General features: G+C 43.6%; 1 protein-coding gene across 6 annotated transcripts; it reads right to left on the bottom strand.

Moving 5' to 3' along the window:
* Positions 1-217: 217 nt before the first annotated feature.
* bin1b (bridging integrator 1b) lies at positions 218-18,395 on the bottom strand. 6 transcript variants are annotated; one of them, XM_085795572.1, is made up of 20 exons: positions 18,167-18,395; positions 17,949-18,127; positions 11,120-11,200; positions 10,967-11,021; positions 10,737-10,831; positions 9,670-9,705; positions 9,413-9,508; positions 8,984-9,091; positions 8,525-8,617; positions 7,364-7,449; positions 6,563-6,638; positions 6,414-6,469; positions 6,265-6,309; positions 5,647-5,689; positions 5,315-5,458; positions 2,979-3,005; positions 2,472-2,740; positions 1,737-1,788; positions 1,240-1,341; positions 797-1,140 (listed from the first exon to the last, which is right to left on the bottom strand). In XM_085795572.1, exons 2-20 carry the CDS (start codon positions 18,027-18,029, stop codon positions 1,039-1,041), a joined length of 1,647 nt encoding a protein of 548 aa, XP_085651698.1. In that variant the 5' UTR covers positions 18,030-18,127; positions 18,167-18,395; the 3' UTR covers positions 797-1,038. The 6 variants fall into 6 exon arrangements, with proteins under 6 accessions (XP_085651682.1, XP_085651667.1, XP_085651690.1 ...); XM_085795533.1 differs by lacking the exons at positions 2,472-2,740; positions 2,979-3,005; positions 5,315-5,458 and having other exon boundaries at positions 1,737-1,790; XM_085795556.1 differs by lacking the exons at positions 2,472-2,740; positions 2,979-3,005; positions 5,315-5,458; positions 8,525-8,617 and having other exon boundaries at positions 218-1,140; positions 1,737-1,790.
* Positions 18,396-18,690: the final 295 nt, after the last annotated feature.

The following is an 18,690-nucleotide window of genomic DNA, read 5'->3' as shown; positions in this document are numbered from 1 at the left end:
GAAAGTTGGTATCCATTCACAACCATTATATGGACAAATAGCCTACTGCTGCGCGGAGCCCCCCGTAACTCAGAGAAGCCACGGAGGACTCTGAAAATTCTCTCAGCTCTTAGTTGACATGAGGGTGAGTAGATAATGAGTGAAATTTGAATTTTGGGTGAACTATCCCTTTAACCTGAACAGAATCAGAGTGAAGTAAAAAGTGAGACACTGCTGGTGTTGTTAAATTCATCTTTAATGAGTCTGATTGATCCAACAGATGGTGCATCAGTTACCACACGTTCACTGACTCCACAGTGCAGATCCACATCGTTCTGAATCGGAGCCTCAGATCCACAGTCAGAGAGAGTCATATGAAAAACATTTAGTGGAATAAAACACGTCGTCGCACTGTGACTTAACCAACAGGAAACAGTCATGAAGAGTGGTAACGAGGAAGAAATCAGCAGCCGGGTTTTTGCATCTCATGCCTCTACGACAAGATGATTCAAAAGTCAAAATAAAACCATATGTGCATTAGAAAATTTAAGCCACACGCCAAGACACGTCCTCAAAAAAAAAAAGTCCGATATAAGAAACAAACACTGCTGCTGTTCCCTGTGGTGAAGCTACGAGCTGCTGACGTCTGCGCTCACAGTGTTGAGTTTGTGTTACAACAGAAATGACAAAAAAACAAAAAAAACAATCAAATGCTTCATGCAAGGAACTGACAACACACAACATAAATATTTGCACATTCATACAGTACATCCACGACAGAAACGTCAGTGTGTCTTTAAATGTTGCTAAAGCACGAGTTTGTGTTTCGTCTGAGTTCAGCACAACAGAAATAACTTAGGAATACGGAGAAAGAAAAAGACAGTATGAATATGAGTGGATTAAATTTGTCTTCTGCATCAGCCGTGATGAGTTCACTGACACTGGTTTCAACTGCACAAACAATACATTCGGTGCCACTGAGATGTCTCTGATCTCTCTGAAGCGTTTTCTCCACGTCGACACTTTTTAAATCTGAGACGAGCTCGACCGCCGCTCCCCTCAGATCTTCTGGGTGAAGTTCTCGGGGAAAACACCTTTGGCTGAAAAATCTTTCTTCTGCATCCACTGAGACTCCTTCAGGCCCATGAGCCAGCCGTCGTCCTGCAGACACAGCAGCACAGAGAAAGACGGGTTTCACCTGAACGCACCGCCGAAGCCCACAGACAGACACACAACAGACACGTTTGATTTTTCTCTGACCTGTTCGTCTGGGTTGTCGAAGGCCACGACCAGCACCGTGTCCCCGATCTCCAGCTCCAGCTCGTCGCCGTCGGTGGCGGCGTACTCGTGTACCGCTTTGACCTGACGAAACAAAGTGTTATAAATAAAGTTTGTGTTTGAACTGGGCTCTGATGACGAGACTGTGCATGTGATTTGAAAATGTACTGTTTGGCTTCACTGTCTTTACATTTACCAAAGTTAGACAATACTGCATCATTAAACTTATTATCCTTTTATCCAAATGGCACATTCATAAATGTAGATACACAAATCAAAATCCTTTTTTTCTTACATTTAAGAACTTAGTCAAGCAGTAGGCCTATATTAAAACTATTGAAAAATCTAATAACACAAAAGCTATCAAGACCTTGAACCTATGTGCTCTCTACAACATATTTTTATAATGCAATCTGTAAAAAAAAAACTGCCTCTATGTATGTAACCCCCTGATCTTTGTGCATGTGATGGAGTTTCACCTTGTAGAGGAAACCAGGAGGGAGGTCGCCGCCGGCGCCGTTGGTCACCGAACTCTGTAGCAACAAACAAGAAGATGGAGGGGAGAGAGGGAGTTATGCAGTGAAGTAAACAGGAAGTGATGTGTTCACTGCAAAAACTCAAAATCTTACCAAGAATATTTGTCTTATTTCTAGTCAAAATGTCATTTCTAGTCAAAACAAATCTACTTATACTTAAAATAAGACTCATCACATTAAAAAAGTAACTTGTTTTTAGACACTTTTTACTTCTTTCAAGCAGATTTTAACTTGAAATAAGTAGAAAAATCTGATAGTGGAGCAAGGTTTTCTTTTGTTATTACAGATTTTTCTACTTATTTCAAGTGAAAATTTGTTTGAAAGAAATGACAATTATCTGAAAACAAGTTCATTTTTAGGTGATGAATCTTATTTTAAGTGGAAAGAGATTAGTTTTGACTAGAAATGAGACATTTTGACAAGAAATGTGACAAATATTCTTGGAAAGATTTTGAGTTTTTGCAGTGTTGAAGTAAACAGGAAGTGATGCAGTGAAGTAAACAGGAAGTGATATGTTGAAGTAAACAGGAAGTGATGCAGTGAAGTAAACAGGAAGTGAGAGACGTGCTGAAAGTTTCTCGTGGCGGTTCTGGACTTCCCGCTGTCGTTCCTTGGCTCCTCCCCCTCAGCTCCCACCTGAAGCCCCGCCCACCCCACTCTACCTGCACCTCCTCCTGCTCCTGCTCCTCCTCCTCGCCCCAGCCTCCCTGCCCCACGTTGGCGCCACCACCGCCGCCGCCGCCGTCGTTGTCATCGTCCCAGTTGGGTTCGCTGTACGTCTGCGCGGCGTAGCCTCCGTCCTCCTCTTCCTCGTCGTCGTTCCAGTTCTCCTGAGCCGCCGCCGTGTCGCCCTCGTCCCACTGCGGCTCCGTGTAGCCGGGGGCGGAGTCTTCGCTGTAGCCCCACCCCCCCTGCTGGTCGTCAGGCTGCGGCTGCTGCTGCTCTTGCTACGAGGTGGAGGGAGGAGGGAGGATCGTGGCGAGGAAGGAGGGAGGAGCAGGAGGAGGAGGTGGACGCACGGGAGGAGGAGCGTTCGGTAAAGGTCACGACCCGGGGTCAAGAGGTCAGAGGTCAGAGGGAGGAGGAGGAGGAGGAGGAGGAGGAGGAGGGTGTGATGGAGGTTTAACATCACAGGCCAAAGTCACGGAAGAATAAAGGAGGAGGCGTCTGCTCAGGTGAGGTCACACTTACCCACGAGTCCCACGACGGCGCCTTCGCCGCGGCAACAACACACACAACAACCAGGAGCGTGTTACATGATGACACATAGTACATATACTATATATGTGAGGCGTTCAGGTGCCTTCACCTGTCACCTCCTGTACCACAGCTCAGTTTATTCATGGACTTAAAGGGATAGTTTAACATTTTGGCAAATTGGCCCATTGCCATAATCCCTATAGTTGCTCTGTCCAGCGCTCTGGTGGACAAGTTGTGACCTGCACATTCACCACGTTATGAGATAATAACACAACGTTACCAGACAGAGTTGTTTTAGAGGGAAATTCATGCAAAACCGCTGATGCGCGTTGCCTTCAGGGACAGTTTTTCATCAAGAAGTCTCTGTATTTACCTCTAGAACAACTCTGTCTGGTAACGCTGTGTTATTATCTCATAGCGTGATGAATGTGCAGATCACAACTTGTCCACCAGAGCGTTGTGGAGTTGGTGGATTGTGTATTTGATGAGTTTTATGAAGGGAAACCAAGAAATCCCATGAGCCTCCGTAGCGTAGCTCTGAGCAGCTCGCCACTCTGCTCCGCTGTTCTAAAAATAGCTAACCTACTGCTATGACTATAGGGATTATGGCAATGGGTCAATTTGCAAAAATGTTGAACTATCCCTTTAAAGGTAGAGTTGGTGATCCTGGAAAAACTGAGCGTTCAAGATGATTGGACAGTGTTTTTCCGGATTGTGACTGCGATTGTGATTGTGAAAAAAGCATTTAGTTAATTGGTTGCAATCTGGGTGTAAAGAGGATTTCAAGCAATTCAAAAATGCCACAGAACAGGATCAACCCAACCCGACCTTTACAGTAATTAGCAAAATTAAAACAAATGTGACACAACAGACGGACAAGAAAACACAGAAGAAACGAGGTCGTAACAATAAAACATGTGGCAAACATCTGGATCCATGTCAGAAACCAGACATATAAGAGTAAACATGCAAAGTGAAAACAAAAAGATGCAAAAACCACCATGCATTACATACACGCACACATGCAGGACCTGTAGTTATACAACAAGTAGTTCCGACCAAGCAATCTGATTGGTCAATAAGACATGTAGGTAAACAAAGTCTGACCTTTGACTTCTGACATCACACACACACACACACACACACACACCCACCTGGGCAGCTGGAGCTGTGACAGGCTGTAACACCTCTACATCCCAGTCCAGCAGGTTCACCCCGGACCAGGGCTCACACTGCCGCACACACACACACACACACACACACACACATACACATACATACACACACACCCAGTGAGTTGAGTCCCTGAACGTCTCATGGTAAGGAGAACACCTCACGTCAAGCAGTGTCCCACACATCATGATTAGCATCATTTAAACCACGTAAAATCACTGTCCCTGAACGTCTCATGTCAAGCAGAGTTCCTAAATCCCTCACGTAAATCACTGTCCTTGAACACATCATACTAATCAAAGTCCTTGAACGCCTCATGTCACATATAAAACAAAATCCCTGAACAACTAATGATGGTCATCGTCCTTGAACGCCTCGTGTCGGTCCCTGTCCCTGAACGCCTCATGGTGTCAGTCGCTGTCCCTGAACGCCTCATGGTGTCAGTCGCTGTCCCTGAACGCCTCATGTCAGTCGCTGTCCCTTGAATGCATCGTGTTAGTCATTGTTGCCTGAACGCATCGTGTCGGTTGCTGTCCCTTGAACGCCTCATGTCGGTCATTGCCCCTTGAACGCCTCATCGTGTCAGTCACTCTCCCTTGAACGCCTCGTGTTGGTCATTGTCCCTTGAACGCCTCGTGTCAGTCACTGTCCCTGAACGCCTCATGTCAGTCACTCTCCCTTGAACGCCTCATCGTGTCAGTCACTCTCCCTTGAACGCCTCGTGTTGGTCATTGTCCCTTGAACGCCTCGTGTCAGTCACTGTCCCTTGAACGCCTCGTGTCAGTCACTCTCCCTTGAACGCCTCGTGTCAGTCACTCTCCCTTGAACGCCTCGTGTCAGTCACTGTCCCTTGAACGCCTCATGTGTCAGTCACTCTCCCTTGAACGCCTCGTGTCAGTCACTGTCCCTGAACGCCTCATCGTGTCGGTCGCTGTCCCTGAACGCCTCATCGTGTCGGTCGCTGTCCCTGAACGCCTCATCGTGTCGGTCAGCTGTCCCTGAACGCCTCATCGTGTCGGTCAGCTGTCCCTGAACGCCTCATCGTGTCGGTCAGCTGTCCCTGAACGCCTCATCGTGTCGGTCAGCTGTCCCTGAACGCCTCATCGTGTCGGTCAGCTGTCCCTGAACGCCTCATGGTGTTCTCTGACCTGTGCTGTCGTCCTGGACTCTGTGTTCACCTCCTGCTCTTCCTCCTCCTCCTCCTCCTCCTCCTTCTCCTGCTGCCTCCTCTGGTCCGGAGACGGCGTCAGTCTGGGGGGGGGTCGACTGGGAGGGGGGCCGGGCCTCAGCGCCTCCAGGTGGGTTAGAGCCAAACAACACACACACACGTGCACGCACAGACAGACACACACACAGACAGACAGAGACGTGCACACATGCAGAGCAGTGAGGCCGACAGAGACACGTTAGTAAACGACGTCATGGGCGACGAGGCTGTGATGTCACGTGTGGTGTGTGTGTGTGTGCGTGTGTGTGTTACCTTTGGAGCTGAGCTGGCTGATTCGCTGTGGTTGGCCTCCTCACTGACGGAGAGAAAGAAAGACATGAGGAGGAGGAGGAGGAGGAGGAGGAGGAGGAGGAGGAAAAGACGGATGACGTGTGAGTGTGTGATGTCATCAACATGGCCGACGTCTCACTCAGATTAAAAAAAAAACAAAAACGTGCACAAACACACACAGAGTTATCGTCAGGCAGAAAAAAAACAAAAAAAAAACAGGCGGCGTCGCAGGTTCAAATCCCAAACTCGCTCCAACACACCAGAGATTAACTGATGAGGTCACAGTGACATCATCACAGCTGATTCAAATGTCAAATGTGACTTTCCTTGTAAAAAATCTGATGTAATTGTGACTTGTGAGGTTATTAATAAAGCTTTAACGTCCCTTTCATTCGTTAATATTTAAATTAGAACATTAAAGGGATATTTCACCCAAAATCGATAATTCATCAATCATCTACTCGGAAACCCTTCCTTGTCATGACGACGGTGAGTAGATGGTTGGTGAATTATCGATTTTGGATGAAGTATCCCTTTAATAGACGAGCAGCACAGACATGCTCGGCCAATGAGGAGCAGCGACCGCCGCGTCTTCTTTACCTCTTTGCACCGTCTTCTGTCTTGGCCGCTGCAGTTCCACCTTTTCTGCAGCAGGAGGCGTGTGAGCAACGTTACTCATCTGGGTCACATGGTGTATGTGTGTGTGTGTGTGTGTGTGTGTGTGTGTGTGTGTGTGTGTGTGGACTTACTTGAGCAGCCGCTGCTCCTCCAGTTTGGTCATGATGTCGTTCAGGTTTTGACTGAGCTGCAGCGACAGAACAGAACAGATATTGATCACTGTGATCGCTGATCGATCAATCAATCAATCAGTCAGTTCCATCAGTGTGATTGATCTCACCTTGCTCATCTCTTTGTGGAACTTCTCCTGTTGACCTGCCAGACTCTGGAATGTGTTAACATAGACGCCAACACGACTGAAAACACAAACACACACACACACGCACACACTTAAAGCGATAGTTCAACATTTTGGCACATTGGCCCATTGCCACAAACCTATTTGTCGGTGCAAGCTATTTTTAGAATGGCGGAGCAGAGCCGTGAGCTGCTCAGAGCTACGGTACAGAGGCTCATGGGATTTCTTGGTTTCCCTCATCAAACTCATCAAATACACAATCCAACAACTCTGGTGGACAAGTTGTGACCTGCACATTTACCACACTATGAGATAATAACACAACGTTACCACACAGAGTTGTTTTAGAGGGAAATTCATGCAAAACCGCTGATGCATGTTGCCTTCAGGGGCAGTTTTACATCAAGCAGTCTCTGTATTTCCCTCTAAAACAACTCTGTGTGGTAACGTTGTGTTATTATCTCATAGTGTGGTGAATGTGCAGGTCACAACTTGTCCACCAGAGCGTTTTGGAGTTGTTGGATTGTGTATTTGATGAGGAAACCGAGAAATCCCATGAGCCTCCGTAGCGTAGCTCTGAGCAGCTGGCGGCTCTGCTCCACCGTTCTAAAAAATATTACACCGACAATTAAAGGTAACGAACCTACTGCTATGACTATAGGGATTATGGCAATGGGCCAATTTGCCAAAAATGTTGAACTATCCCTTTAAATCTTTGTGTGCGATCGATCAGGATTGATTGGATTGATTGATCTCTGACACAAACATGAAACTGTCTCTCACTTGTCCCACAGTGCTGGAAGCTCGTCCTGTAACTCCACGTTCAGCTCCTCGAAAATCTTCTGAGCGCGACCCAGATCCTCCTCCGCCTGCACACACACACACACACACACACACACACAGAATAAACATTAACACATCTCAATGTTGTTTTCCACGAGCACACACACAAACACACACATGCAGACACACACAAACGCACACACAGGGTTTAATAACTACAGTTCTGTTGCTCAAACACACACAGGCAGCTAAGACACAACACGGCTGTGGACAGTGGATCTGATCTGGGGTCAGATTAGAGTGAAGCTCTCCACACATGATGAGCAGAATCAATAGGCTACTATATCCCTCTTTCACACAAACTAGTCCCACATCAGATTTGACTGTTTGTTGACTGGCGTTTTGTCATAACTGATGTGTTTGCGTTGGCTATAAAGGTTTTTTATTGTGCCTTTGTGCCATATCTGAAGACGCTGCGTCCAGGGTTATTATAGTTGAGTAAAACTGAAACTAGCAGTGAAAAAATAATTTAATAAACTGGAAAAAAAAGTTTAAAAAGTTTCCAAAAAAGCAAAACTAAACTGAAGTAGAGTCAGATAACATCAGCTTAATTGTAGTTTTCTTGTCGATGTCTAAAGCTGCAGGAAGAAAAGGCCACAGCTCAATATGGGACGACTTGGAGTACGACCCACAGGTAGATGAGGACTGATGGGAACATTATGGGATGCAACTAAAAAGGAAAATTCTCGTAAATTTACGACTTTATTCTCGTAATGTTATGACTTTTTTCTCGTAGGAAATGTATGACTTTATTCTCGTATATGTACGACTTTATTCTCGTAAATTTACGACTTTATTCTCGAAGTCTGTGTTTTGTTTTGTTTTTTCTATGTGGCCCTAATACTCTGTCGTACTAAAACTAAACTTACTTACTGAAAAACTAAATAAAAACCATAATAAAACTATAATAACCTTGGCTCTGGACGGCCTGAAAACAACATGGCCGCCGCTCAGAACGAGTGCAGATCATGTGCAGAGAGCCTGCTGCTGCGAGGGGGGCGGGGCCAAAGGCCAGGTGGGTGGGAGTGGGAGTGGGAGGGGTGAAGGTGGGTGAGGTGGGTGAGGTGGGTGAGGGGGGGCAGTGATGAACCAGAGTGTCACCTGGTTGTAGGAGAGGTTATTCTGAGCCACCTGGTGGGCTGATATCAAACCCTGAGCCCAGCTGGGAGCCGCCATCTCCAACAGGGCTGCTGGCTAACCACACACACCATGCAAGAGAGAGAGAGGGAGGGAGAAGGAGGGAGAGAAGGAGGGAGGGAGAGAGAGAAAAGGTGGAAGAGTGGAGGAAGAGAGAAAAAAGACAAAAAGCAAACGAGAACAATTCAAGACAAACGCAAAACATGTTAATGAATTAGCATTTAGTTCACGTTGCAACTGTCAGTTTGAAATCAATCAACACACACAGCTGGTGTTAAGGTGGAATGATGACAACCACACAATCATCAATACCACCTTAAGTCCAAACAGATAAACCAACAGAAGTCAGAGCAGATTGGGTTATAACGCTGTAAACACACACACACACATATACAAATTATGCACACACACGCTTGTCGTTACCTTGGCGATCTTGGCCTCGTCCTTCTTCTTCCCTTTCTGTAAGGAGGCGAAGTGATGCCTGGCGCTGTCGAAGTCCACCATCTTTCTGTCGCGCTTGGCGATGCGAGCCTGCAGCCGGGCGGGGCACACTTTTTATTTTGATTCATTTATTTTCTGTCGTTTGTTATAAATAAATAAACTTAAACATGTTCCTCCAAAATAAAAGCCCTTTAGTCCATTTTCAAACACATGCACTAAAACTGTGAGTGCAGATGCATTTATCTATTATAACTTCCTCTTTTCAAAGTAAAACTCACACAATTCCACATTTATTTTAATCTTTATATGTGTGAATCTGTAAAAAATGATGATTTATCTGTTTAATGATGAATTTATTTTAGTTTTTTTGTGACATATTTGAAACTAAAAACTAGAAGCAAACGTCCAGACCTTAATTTCAGGGAACTGGTTCAGGTACGTGTCCACACTCATCAGAGACTTGTCGGTGATGTTCTGGTGGAAGTCCAGCCACAGAGTGTCTGTGTCCTGAAACACACACCCACAGCAACAGCTTCAATAAAACACACACACACACACACACACACACACACATCTGGAACGAGAAGATAAAGGTCTAAACATCTGTCTACATGTTGGTCTAAACGTCTACTGCAGGCGGGACAGGGTGGAGGCGTCCTACGTTTTACCTCCAGGTTATTGTCCATCTCCTTTTCTATCATCTCCTTCAGAGACGCATGAAGTCAAGAAAAACAAAGAGTGAGGAAGAGGAGGGAGAAGAAGAGCAACGACAGAAGAAAAACTCGTCGGAAACAGAAGCTCATCAGTTCGTTAAGTTGTCGAAAGATTTCAAACACAGAAAAAGTCATTATCAGTTCAAATAAACAGAGATAACCAGAAACTAAAGAATCTGAAACAGTCAAAAAACAATAAAACTAAAATCAGTATGTTGGAGAAATACAGTGAAATGTGCTCGTTAGGTTTCCTTCTGTTGTGTTTTGTTATATTAACCCTCCTGTTGTCCTCCTGGGTCAAGGAAGGAAGGAAGGAAAGGAAGGAAGGAAGGAAGGAAGGAAGGAAGGAAGGAAGGAAGGAAGGAAGGAAGGAAGGAAGGAAGGAAGGAAGGAAGGAAGGAAGAGAGGGAACAAGGATTGTGGAAAGAGGGAAGGGGAAAAGGAAGGAAAGAAAGATGGAGGAGGAAACAGATTGGGTCAAAAAGGAAGGAAGAAGTAAGGACGAAGGGAAGGAAGGAAGGAAGGAAGGAAGGAAGGAAGGAAGGAAGGAAGGAAGGAAGGAAGGAAGGAAGGAAGGAAGGAAGGAAGGAAGGAAGGGAAAACGGTTTGTAGAAAGAAGGGAGGGAAAAAGGAAGGAAAGAAAGATGGAGGTAGGGAACAGATTGGGTCAAAAGGGAAGGAAGAAGTAAGGATGAGGGGAAGGATGAGGGGAAGGAAGGAAGGAAGGAAAGAAAGATGGAGGGAGGGAACAGATTCGTTCAAGGAAGGAAGAAGGGAAAAAGAAAGGAAAAGAGCAAGGAAGAAGTAAGGACGAAGGGAAGGAAGGAAGGAAGGAAGGAAGGAAGGAAGGAAGGAAGGAAGGAAGGAAGGAAGGAAGGAAGGAAGGAAGGAAGGATTGTGGAAAGAAGGAAGGGAGAAAGGAAGGAAAGAAGGAAGGATGGAAGAAGGGAACAGAAGGACATCTGGCTGAGGAGACGAGACGAGCAAACAGGAAGTGAAGTGAAGTGGTTTCCTGTTCTCACCTCCACCATCGTGTCCATCTCCTCTTTACCGAACCACTCGGGCTCGTACATGTCGGCCAGACAGTCCTGCAGCCGCCGCGACGCATCGTGGAGAGCTGAGACACACACACACACACACACACACACACACACACACACACATCATGTCTAATCAATATGGACAGTTTTCTTCCACACATCTTAACATGCCGTTAAATAATCGATGACCTTACAAACAGAAACACACTCACTCTTCACTGCCAGCACGTAGGCCTTCAGGTCTTTCTGCAGTTTGGAGCCTTCAGTCTGAAACAGCAGGAAAGAAACGTTTTTATTCATCACTGGTTCAGTTTTTATTATAAAGAGTTTTTAAATGTCTGTGAAGAGTAGAAATGATTTCTGACCATCTGCTTGTTGAAGTTCGCCACCATCTCCTCGAAGGCCGCGTCTCTGGTCTCGTCTGCTTTGCCGAGTTTCTGCAGAACCTGCAACAAAAAAAAACATGTTTCATAAATAAATATGGTTTTGCTTTTTTAAAATACAGTGCCGATAGAAATATGAAGATTTTCTGTCATAAAGCCTGAAATAAAAACCCATTAAAAGTATGTTTTTTTAAATCTCTTCTCCTTGGCCTTTGACCCCCCAGAAGAACATTGACTCTGTCTCATTTTATTTTATTTTATCTTATTTTATTGTTCTTTTATTCTACTGCTATTATTTTTTTCCTTGTTGTATGTCTTTTAATTTATTTTATTTGTATGTATATGTAATTTTATGCCTTAAGTGAGCCATTATGTCTTTTATTTCTGATGTTTTTCATTTATTATTCTGTGCAACACTTTGGTCCATTGCAGATGCTTTATACAAAGTATGAATGAACCTATAGAAAGTCATCATACAAAATCAATTTTAAGTGCAAAATGTTCCATCTTGTGTCAAATATGCGATTAGTTAATTACAAAGATTCATTCCCTGATCCTCCTGCAGAACAGAATCAGTCCGATGTGACGTTTAAATGCGAGGAGGGAAAGTTGTTTTTTTTTGTGCTCGTTAGTCAAACGAGGTCATCGGTGACTAATCAGCTCAGATGAGTGACTGCGAGCACATGGACTCCGGCTCCTCCGCCACCACCACCACCTGCCGCCCTAATCCTGGGACGGATACACAAACCGGAGGGGACTTCCCCACACACACACACACGTACATACACAAACACACACCTGCTCCACACACTGAATCTGTTTATAGCTCTGACAGGAAACACATCAATGTCAAACTTTAGTAGAAGTTTAATACAGTAAAAAACTTTTATTGTGAAAGGTCAGATTATCATGATCATTAATCTGATAATAAAACTAATCATTTGTATTCAATCAGATGATTATTATTTGTTATTTTGTGAAGGATTTTACTTTGAAAAGTCGTAGAGACACTGAATGAAAGGAGCATGTAAAGGACAGACTCAAACACAAGCACTTGAACGCAGCACTGGAGAATAAAGTCAGCTGTTTCATTAACCGGCTTCATTGTGCTCCAGTCAGATGTGTCGTGGTGCGTTCAGGCGATCCCTCCGAAAGTCTGGAAAGATCACATGACGGCGACATATTGGCCGGTGCGTGTTTGTGTTATTTATACTGTAAATGCAGATACAATGGGAAAGTGCGCTGCTGTAATCGTGCATGTGTATGTGTGTGTGTGTGTGTGTGTGTGTGTTCACAAAAGGCCGTAGCTGCCGGTGTTTGATTTCAACCCCCAAAAATACACACCGGTCAGTTTGTGGGGTATTAAGAGTGATGAGAAGGAGGCCTGGGGGAGGGAGGGTGGGGCTATAGATAGATACACCCTCCCTCCCTCTACACACACACACACATATCTGAGCCCTGCCCACAGCACTGAGGCATGCTGGGAGTGCGGGGAGGGAGGGAGGGAGGGAGGGACAGGTGTTCGGGCCAAGCAGGGCAACTTCGAGGTTTGATAAGTTTGGACTCGAGTTACTGATCCGAGAGAGAGAGTCATAAAAATATCTGCTCCAGGTTTTTTTTACAGTGTTGAGAGAGAGAGTTCCACTTTTTACAGTGTGGATGTTAGAAAAATAGTAATATTAACACAGAAAAGTGTCGTTCTGTAGGATGTTTGTGCGGTTGTTACCTGTATGTATGTATTTTTATTTTATTTTTTATTATGTGATCATGGTTGATTTGTTTTGTCTCATGTAAGTCTTGCTGGCAAGCGTCTGTTCTTCCTATGTAAGTGAGACCAAAGATGAATAGGACAACAAAGTTTTCTAAATTCTTAATTCTAAAATGTTTTCATATAATTACTATAATTTATGTGACTATTTTCCTTTCTTGTTTGTTCTTTAGACTCATCTCTGTCATATTTACTATATATTTAGTGTGTGAATGTGTGTGTTAATGGGTGAATGCGATGAACTGTAAAGTGCTTTGGGTATCGTTCAGGTATAGTAAAAGCGCTATATAAATACAGACCATTTACCATTTATATCTATAGGCTATATTATTAAATTTGCCTGCTCTGCTGTTTTTTTCTGCAGTTAAATTGATTTAATCCTGTTTTTCACAGTTTAAAAACTCTGCAACGTCCCAAAGAAATAAAGATTATTCTATTTATTATCATTTATTACTTTCGGAACACATATCTACAATCTATATATAAAGATCCATTATGTTGGAATTAATACACTGATTTAGGTCAAATTTTCAGCTGATTTGCATTGAGGGCTCAGACTGGAGGATGTGAGACCGTTGGGTGAGGCGTTCAGGGGCCTCTGTTTACATCTGCAGATTATCACCTGTAGCATCACAAAGCTAACGGTGCTAACAACACAACGACAACACAACGACACAGATCCATTAACTGTGCATCTCTACTTTCATTTTTTCTCATTTGTGACATCATAAAGTTTGTTGTTGCTGTGATGACTGAACTTCCTGCTGTGGCTCAGGAGGAGAGAGTTGCTGCTGAACGAGGTGAGGGGTGCAGGGCGGCGTGCCAGCAGACAGACAGCTGAGGCCGCCGCCCCCTCCTCCTCCTCCTCCTCCTCCTCCTCAGAGGGAAGATGATACTCTGACCTTCGTCTACGGGACCTGAACGCCTCACACTCTGTCATACTGCCTCCAGAACGAAGCCTTTCTATCTGTCCAGGTTCTTCCTCCAGATTAAAACCCATGAACGATCAGAACCGCTGTTATAAACACTGAAGTCATGGTGTTATGATGTCACACTGATGCAAAAACTCAAAATCTTACCAAGAATATTTGTCTTATTTATAGTCAAAATGTCATTTCTAGTTAAAATAAGGCTAATCACATTAAAAATCAGCTTGTTTTTAGACACTTTTCACTTCTTTCAAGGATATTTTCACTTGAAATAAGTAGAAAAATCTGATAGTGGAGCAAGTTTTTCTTTCTTATTACAAGCACAAAAAACTTGCTTTCACTGGCAGATTTTTCTACTTATTTCAAGTGAAAATTAGTTTGAAACAAATGAAAATGATCTAAAAACAAGTTCATTTTTAGGTGATGAGTCTTATTTTAAGTGGAAAGAGATTAGTTTTGACTAGAAATGAGACATTTTGACAAGAAATAAGATTTAGAGTTTTTGCAGTGCACAGTGCATGTGTCACAGATACTCGGCTGCAGTCCGGCTTTTAAAAGGACAAATACACAACACTGTATAAATTTCCAGCGTAAGGTGAATAAAACTCAGCCTGCAGGGAACCCTCCTCTGTTCCTGGTCTATTTCTACTTCCTGACAGGAATCCATGTGCAGCCATGGACAGCAGCTGCTGCGAAGGTCAAAGTTCATCCAAGGGGAAGTCCTCATATCCATTCATATCTGTCTGTACAACCGTCCTGAAGAGCTTCATCAGCACAATGTGCTAATGAAGCTTTCTATCCAAAATCCACTGTTTACCAAACCAAAAGTTGAAGCATTTAAAACACGTCTGGGCAAAGATCCAGATGTGCTTCACATCAGTCCACCAGCCACCAGTCCACTAAAGGGATAGTTCAACATGTAGTCAGATGCTCCAGTAGGTTCATTACCTTTAATTATCGGTGCATGTTGTTTTGAGATCGGCGGGGCAGAGACGTGAGCTGCTCAGTGAACACAATGGAGGTGAACGGTACAGGTCCACTGTCCCTCATCAAACTCATCAAATACACAATCCAACAACTCCACAACGCTCTGGTGGACAAGTTGTGACCTGCACATTCACCACGCTATGAGATAATAACACAACGTTACCACACAGAGTTGTTTTAGAGGGAAATGCAGCCGGAACTACATTCCAGACACGACTGCTGGGCGGAGGGATTTCAAAAGCGAGTATTTGCTTCATGTGTTGTAACATTACATGATTATCTCATAGCGTGGTGAATGTGCAGGTCACAACTTGTCCACCAGAGCGTTTTGGAGTTGTTGGATTGTGTATTTGATGAGTTTGATGAGGGAAAGGCGAAAGTACCTCCGTTGCATTAGCTGAGCAGCTCACGTCTCTGCCCCGCTGATCTCAAAACAACATGCACCGATAATTAAAGGTAATGAACCTACTGCTATGACTATTGGGATTATGGTGATAAATGTTGAACTATCTCTTTAATTCACCCCCACATCTCCACACACACTGACACTGACCCACACAGTGTTAATCAGTGTGTTGATGGTTACTCACCAGTCCAGAGCAACCGACGACACATCTGACTGAAGCACAACGAAGCCGGCTAATTAAACAGCTGGTTTGTTCCTCAGTGCTGCATTCAGGTGCTTGTGTTTGAGTCGTTCCTTTACATGCTGCTTGTCTTGTCTTGTCTTGTCTGTGCCTTTGTTATTACTCCTCCCTGCGACTTTTCAAAATAAAATCCTTAATCAGCTGATCAAATACGAGTTAAATCCAGCTGTAACTGGTCATAATTGGTCAATTCTGCTCAGAAACATAACGAAGAAGAGACACAAGGCCAAGAAACTATTTTAAATAGTTGATTTGTTAACAACTGTCCAAAAGAGGTGATAGTCATACGTATCATTGAGTGAGCAAATTAATTCTTGTATTAACGTAAGTACGTAAGCTGGTTGATAGTTTACTGGTGACTTTACTGTTACAGCTTTTCTCTGTGAATCATATTTGGTCTTTACATTTTATTATTGGCAATAATTATGATAAAGCCTCTGTAGACAGACTAACTGTTAACCTTGTCATAGCCTGGTGGTGTTAATGAATACGTATTTATCTAGTCAGAATAAATGTGTTAATCACCACTTTACAGAGGGGTTTGTTGATACATCATTCAAAGAGATATCCAAAATCCCCTCTGTAAAAACTTAGCTTCATCCATTGTTCAGATTTCTGTTATGGAAATGTATGCAAATTAGCGCATATTTCATTAGATATGGCCTCATTCACATATTTAAACAAAAAACCTGACAAAACTTGTGATACAAAAAATATTTGTCTTAATGTGAGTGATAAATTTGGGAAGTTTCATGGTGAAATCTGTTAGTTTAATTTTTTACCCTATTCACCTGTAGTAAAATCTAACTTTAATTATGAATATAAATGGTTTAAATAGAAAGAGACAGCTGAAAGGTTTGAAAGTAAGAAGCTAAATATGTGCAGCTGCCACATGGTGGGGGGTGGTGGGGTGGGGGTGGGTCGGGGTGCGTTCACGTTTGAACTGGAAAACCGAGTGATCAGTAAACACAGCAACAAACAAGACTGGTTTAAAATGTAAATCTCCCCGTGGTGTCGTACCCAGGTGCTTAGAGCGTAAAACCTCAGCAGGCTTAGGCAACACGAGTGATTAGGACAATAATAACTTAGACAGAGACAGAGAGCTGGACACAGACGGTTTCATTCAGACGCTGCTGCACAGGTTTAACTCTGGTTCACAAAACATTATTGTCAATTCAATAACTAATCACTGGTGGACAGTAACGGAGTAAATTTACTGGAGTACTAGAGGATTTGTACTTTACTTGAGTATTAGATTTCTTTGGTACTTATTACAATTACTTGAATACATTTCCAAGACAAATATTTTTACTTTTACTCGAGTTAATTTCTAGGAAGGCTGAAAAGTACTGGTTACTTTCAGGTCTTTTTCTAAAATCCTATTGGACACAAGCTGTGTTTGTCTGTGAAGGAAACCCTAACCCCTAAAAGCAGCACATCAGTGCAGCTGCTTTCAAAGAGTTCATTCTCACAAACAAGAGTTAAAAGCTCCTTACATTCATTTAGAAAAAATTATAGTAATTCATTGATGTGAAAAATAAGAAATTTACTCTTACTCTTACTTTAAATACATTTAAAAGCATGTACTTTTGGATACTTAAGTACCTTTAAAAGCAAGTACTTTTTTACCATCTCTGTAAATAAAGTTACACCTGAGTGTTTGTCTTCTACTGTCACATGTTTTAGACTTTAAATGCATCTTCCTGTTGTTTTATTATTAGTGTCATCATGATATTGCAGCAGAACAAACAGTAGTAAAGCAGCAGCAGCAGCAGCAGCAGCAGCAGCAGCAGCAGCAGCAGCAGCAGCATGAAACCTGATCACAGATTTAATACTGGACATGTCTCCTGTCACTTTTTGTCCTCATGAGCCTCCTCTAGTGGAAAACATCAGCTACAACTGCTGCTGCGTTCAGGAGCCGTGTCTTGCTCAAGGACACTTCAGCAGCGGCTGTTTAACTCACTAAAAAAAGCCTTAAATTGTGCAGAAAAGCATAAAAAGTTAAGGTGGAGTGGAGATACTTTCCCCTTAATTCACAAACCATTCAAAACTGCACAGATTACACATTAAAACATTGGATTTAAATATAAGCTCGTGAATGTAAATACTTGTTAATATCTTCTTTTTTTTAAGTGCACACGACAAACTGACAGTTGAGGGACCATTGCAGCTATTTAAAGTGGTAATACTGAGTTTTAAACTTTAAAGCTGTAAAAATAACTGAGGTGTGAACCGTGTCTCTGGTTAAATGTCACCGTGTGTCGCTCCTCATCACAGGTTCAGGTAATAAAGGTTAATTAAACTTTAAGTAGCTAGATGTCGCCCCTGGAATCCCTCTGATACTCTGATGGTTATTATGGGATGTTAATTATGTCCATTGAGAGAAGGAGTTTCCAGCTGCATTAAATGCTGAATGAAGTGGTGTCTGCAGTATAAAGAGCGGAGGGATCCAGTTACACAGCGGGTCACCGTGTCTTTACCTTCTCCTGCGCCCTGGTCAGTCTCTTCTGGACGTTGATGGCCAGTTTCCCCGCGGTGACTCCTTTCCCCATCTCGGCCATGGCTGCTCGGTGTCGACGGTTCGAGTCCGGTCGGGACTGGAGGGAGAAATGTCGCCTGGATACCGACGGTGCGTAAAACCCACCTCCAACCCCCCCTTCTTCTCCCCCTCCTCTTCTCTCTCTCTCTCTCTCTTGACTTGGCTCGCTGCGCGTAACTCTAATCCCGGTGACAGCTTCTTAAAGGTGCAATGCGTAATTTAATCCGGGGTTCTGTTCTGTCTGTGCCGCTCAACACAACACAACACAACTGAACTGAACACAACTCAGCAGAACAATAGGAAAGAAGAAAGCAGCAGAAGTCAGGTGCGGTTCGGTGCAGCAGGGGCCGCGGCGGCAGGCTCAGGAATCGAACCTTTCTCGGCTCTGACTGTTAATTGACGGAGACCTGAGCTGGATATGGACTCATATTAAGTTTCTCTCACCCCCCCCCCCCCCCGGTCTCGGTCTTAAAGGCGCAGCGGCCTGTTGTTATTATTAGACAACTAGACAACTGTTGCACACACATCCATCAGCTGCACAGGAGGTGCGTTCACGTACAACCAGACAGCAGGAAAAAAGAAGAAGACACTCGGCTTCATTTCCACATAATTTAATTTAAAAAATAAATCTTTTTTATTCTCAATATCTCTTCACCCACAATGACGTCACTGGATTCTCTGTA

This window comes from Trachurus japonicus, chromosome 2 (assembly GCF_045865225.1).
Source record: "Trachurus japonicus isolate A0001 chromosome 2, Traja_1.0".
Classification (NCBI taxonomy): domain Eukaryota; kingdom Metazoa; phylum Chordata; class Actinopteri; order Carangiformes; family Carangidae; genus Trachurus; species Trachurus japonicus.
The sequence above is the reverse complement of the archived record's forward strand: the minus strand, read 5'-3'. Positions and strand labels throughout refer to the sequence as shown.

Excerpts from the sequence above, each read along its gene's own strand:
- bin1b (XM_085795572.1), bottom strand. The coding sequence starts at position 18,029 with ATGGCCGAGATGGGGAAAGGAGTCACCGCGGGGAAACTGGCCATCAAC. Across the intron at positions 7,450-8,524 it reads ATAACCTCTCCTACAACCAG|GCGGAGGAGGATCTGGGTCG; the intron begins GTGACACTCTGG and ends GTGTGTGTGCAG. Across the intron at positions 1,141-1,239 it reads TCGACAACCCAGACGAACAG|GACGACGGCTGGCTCATGGG; the intron begins GTCAGAGAAAAA and ends CTGTGTCTGCAG.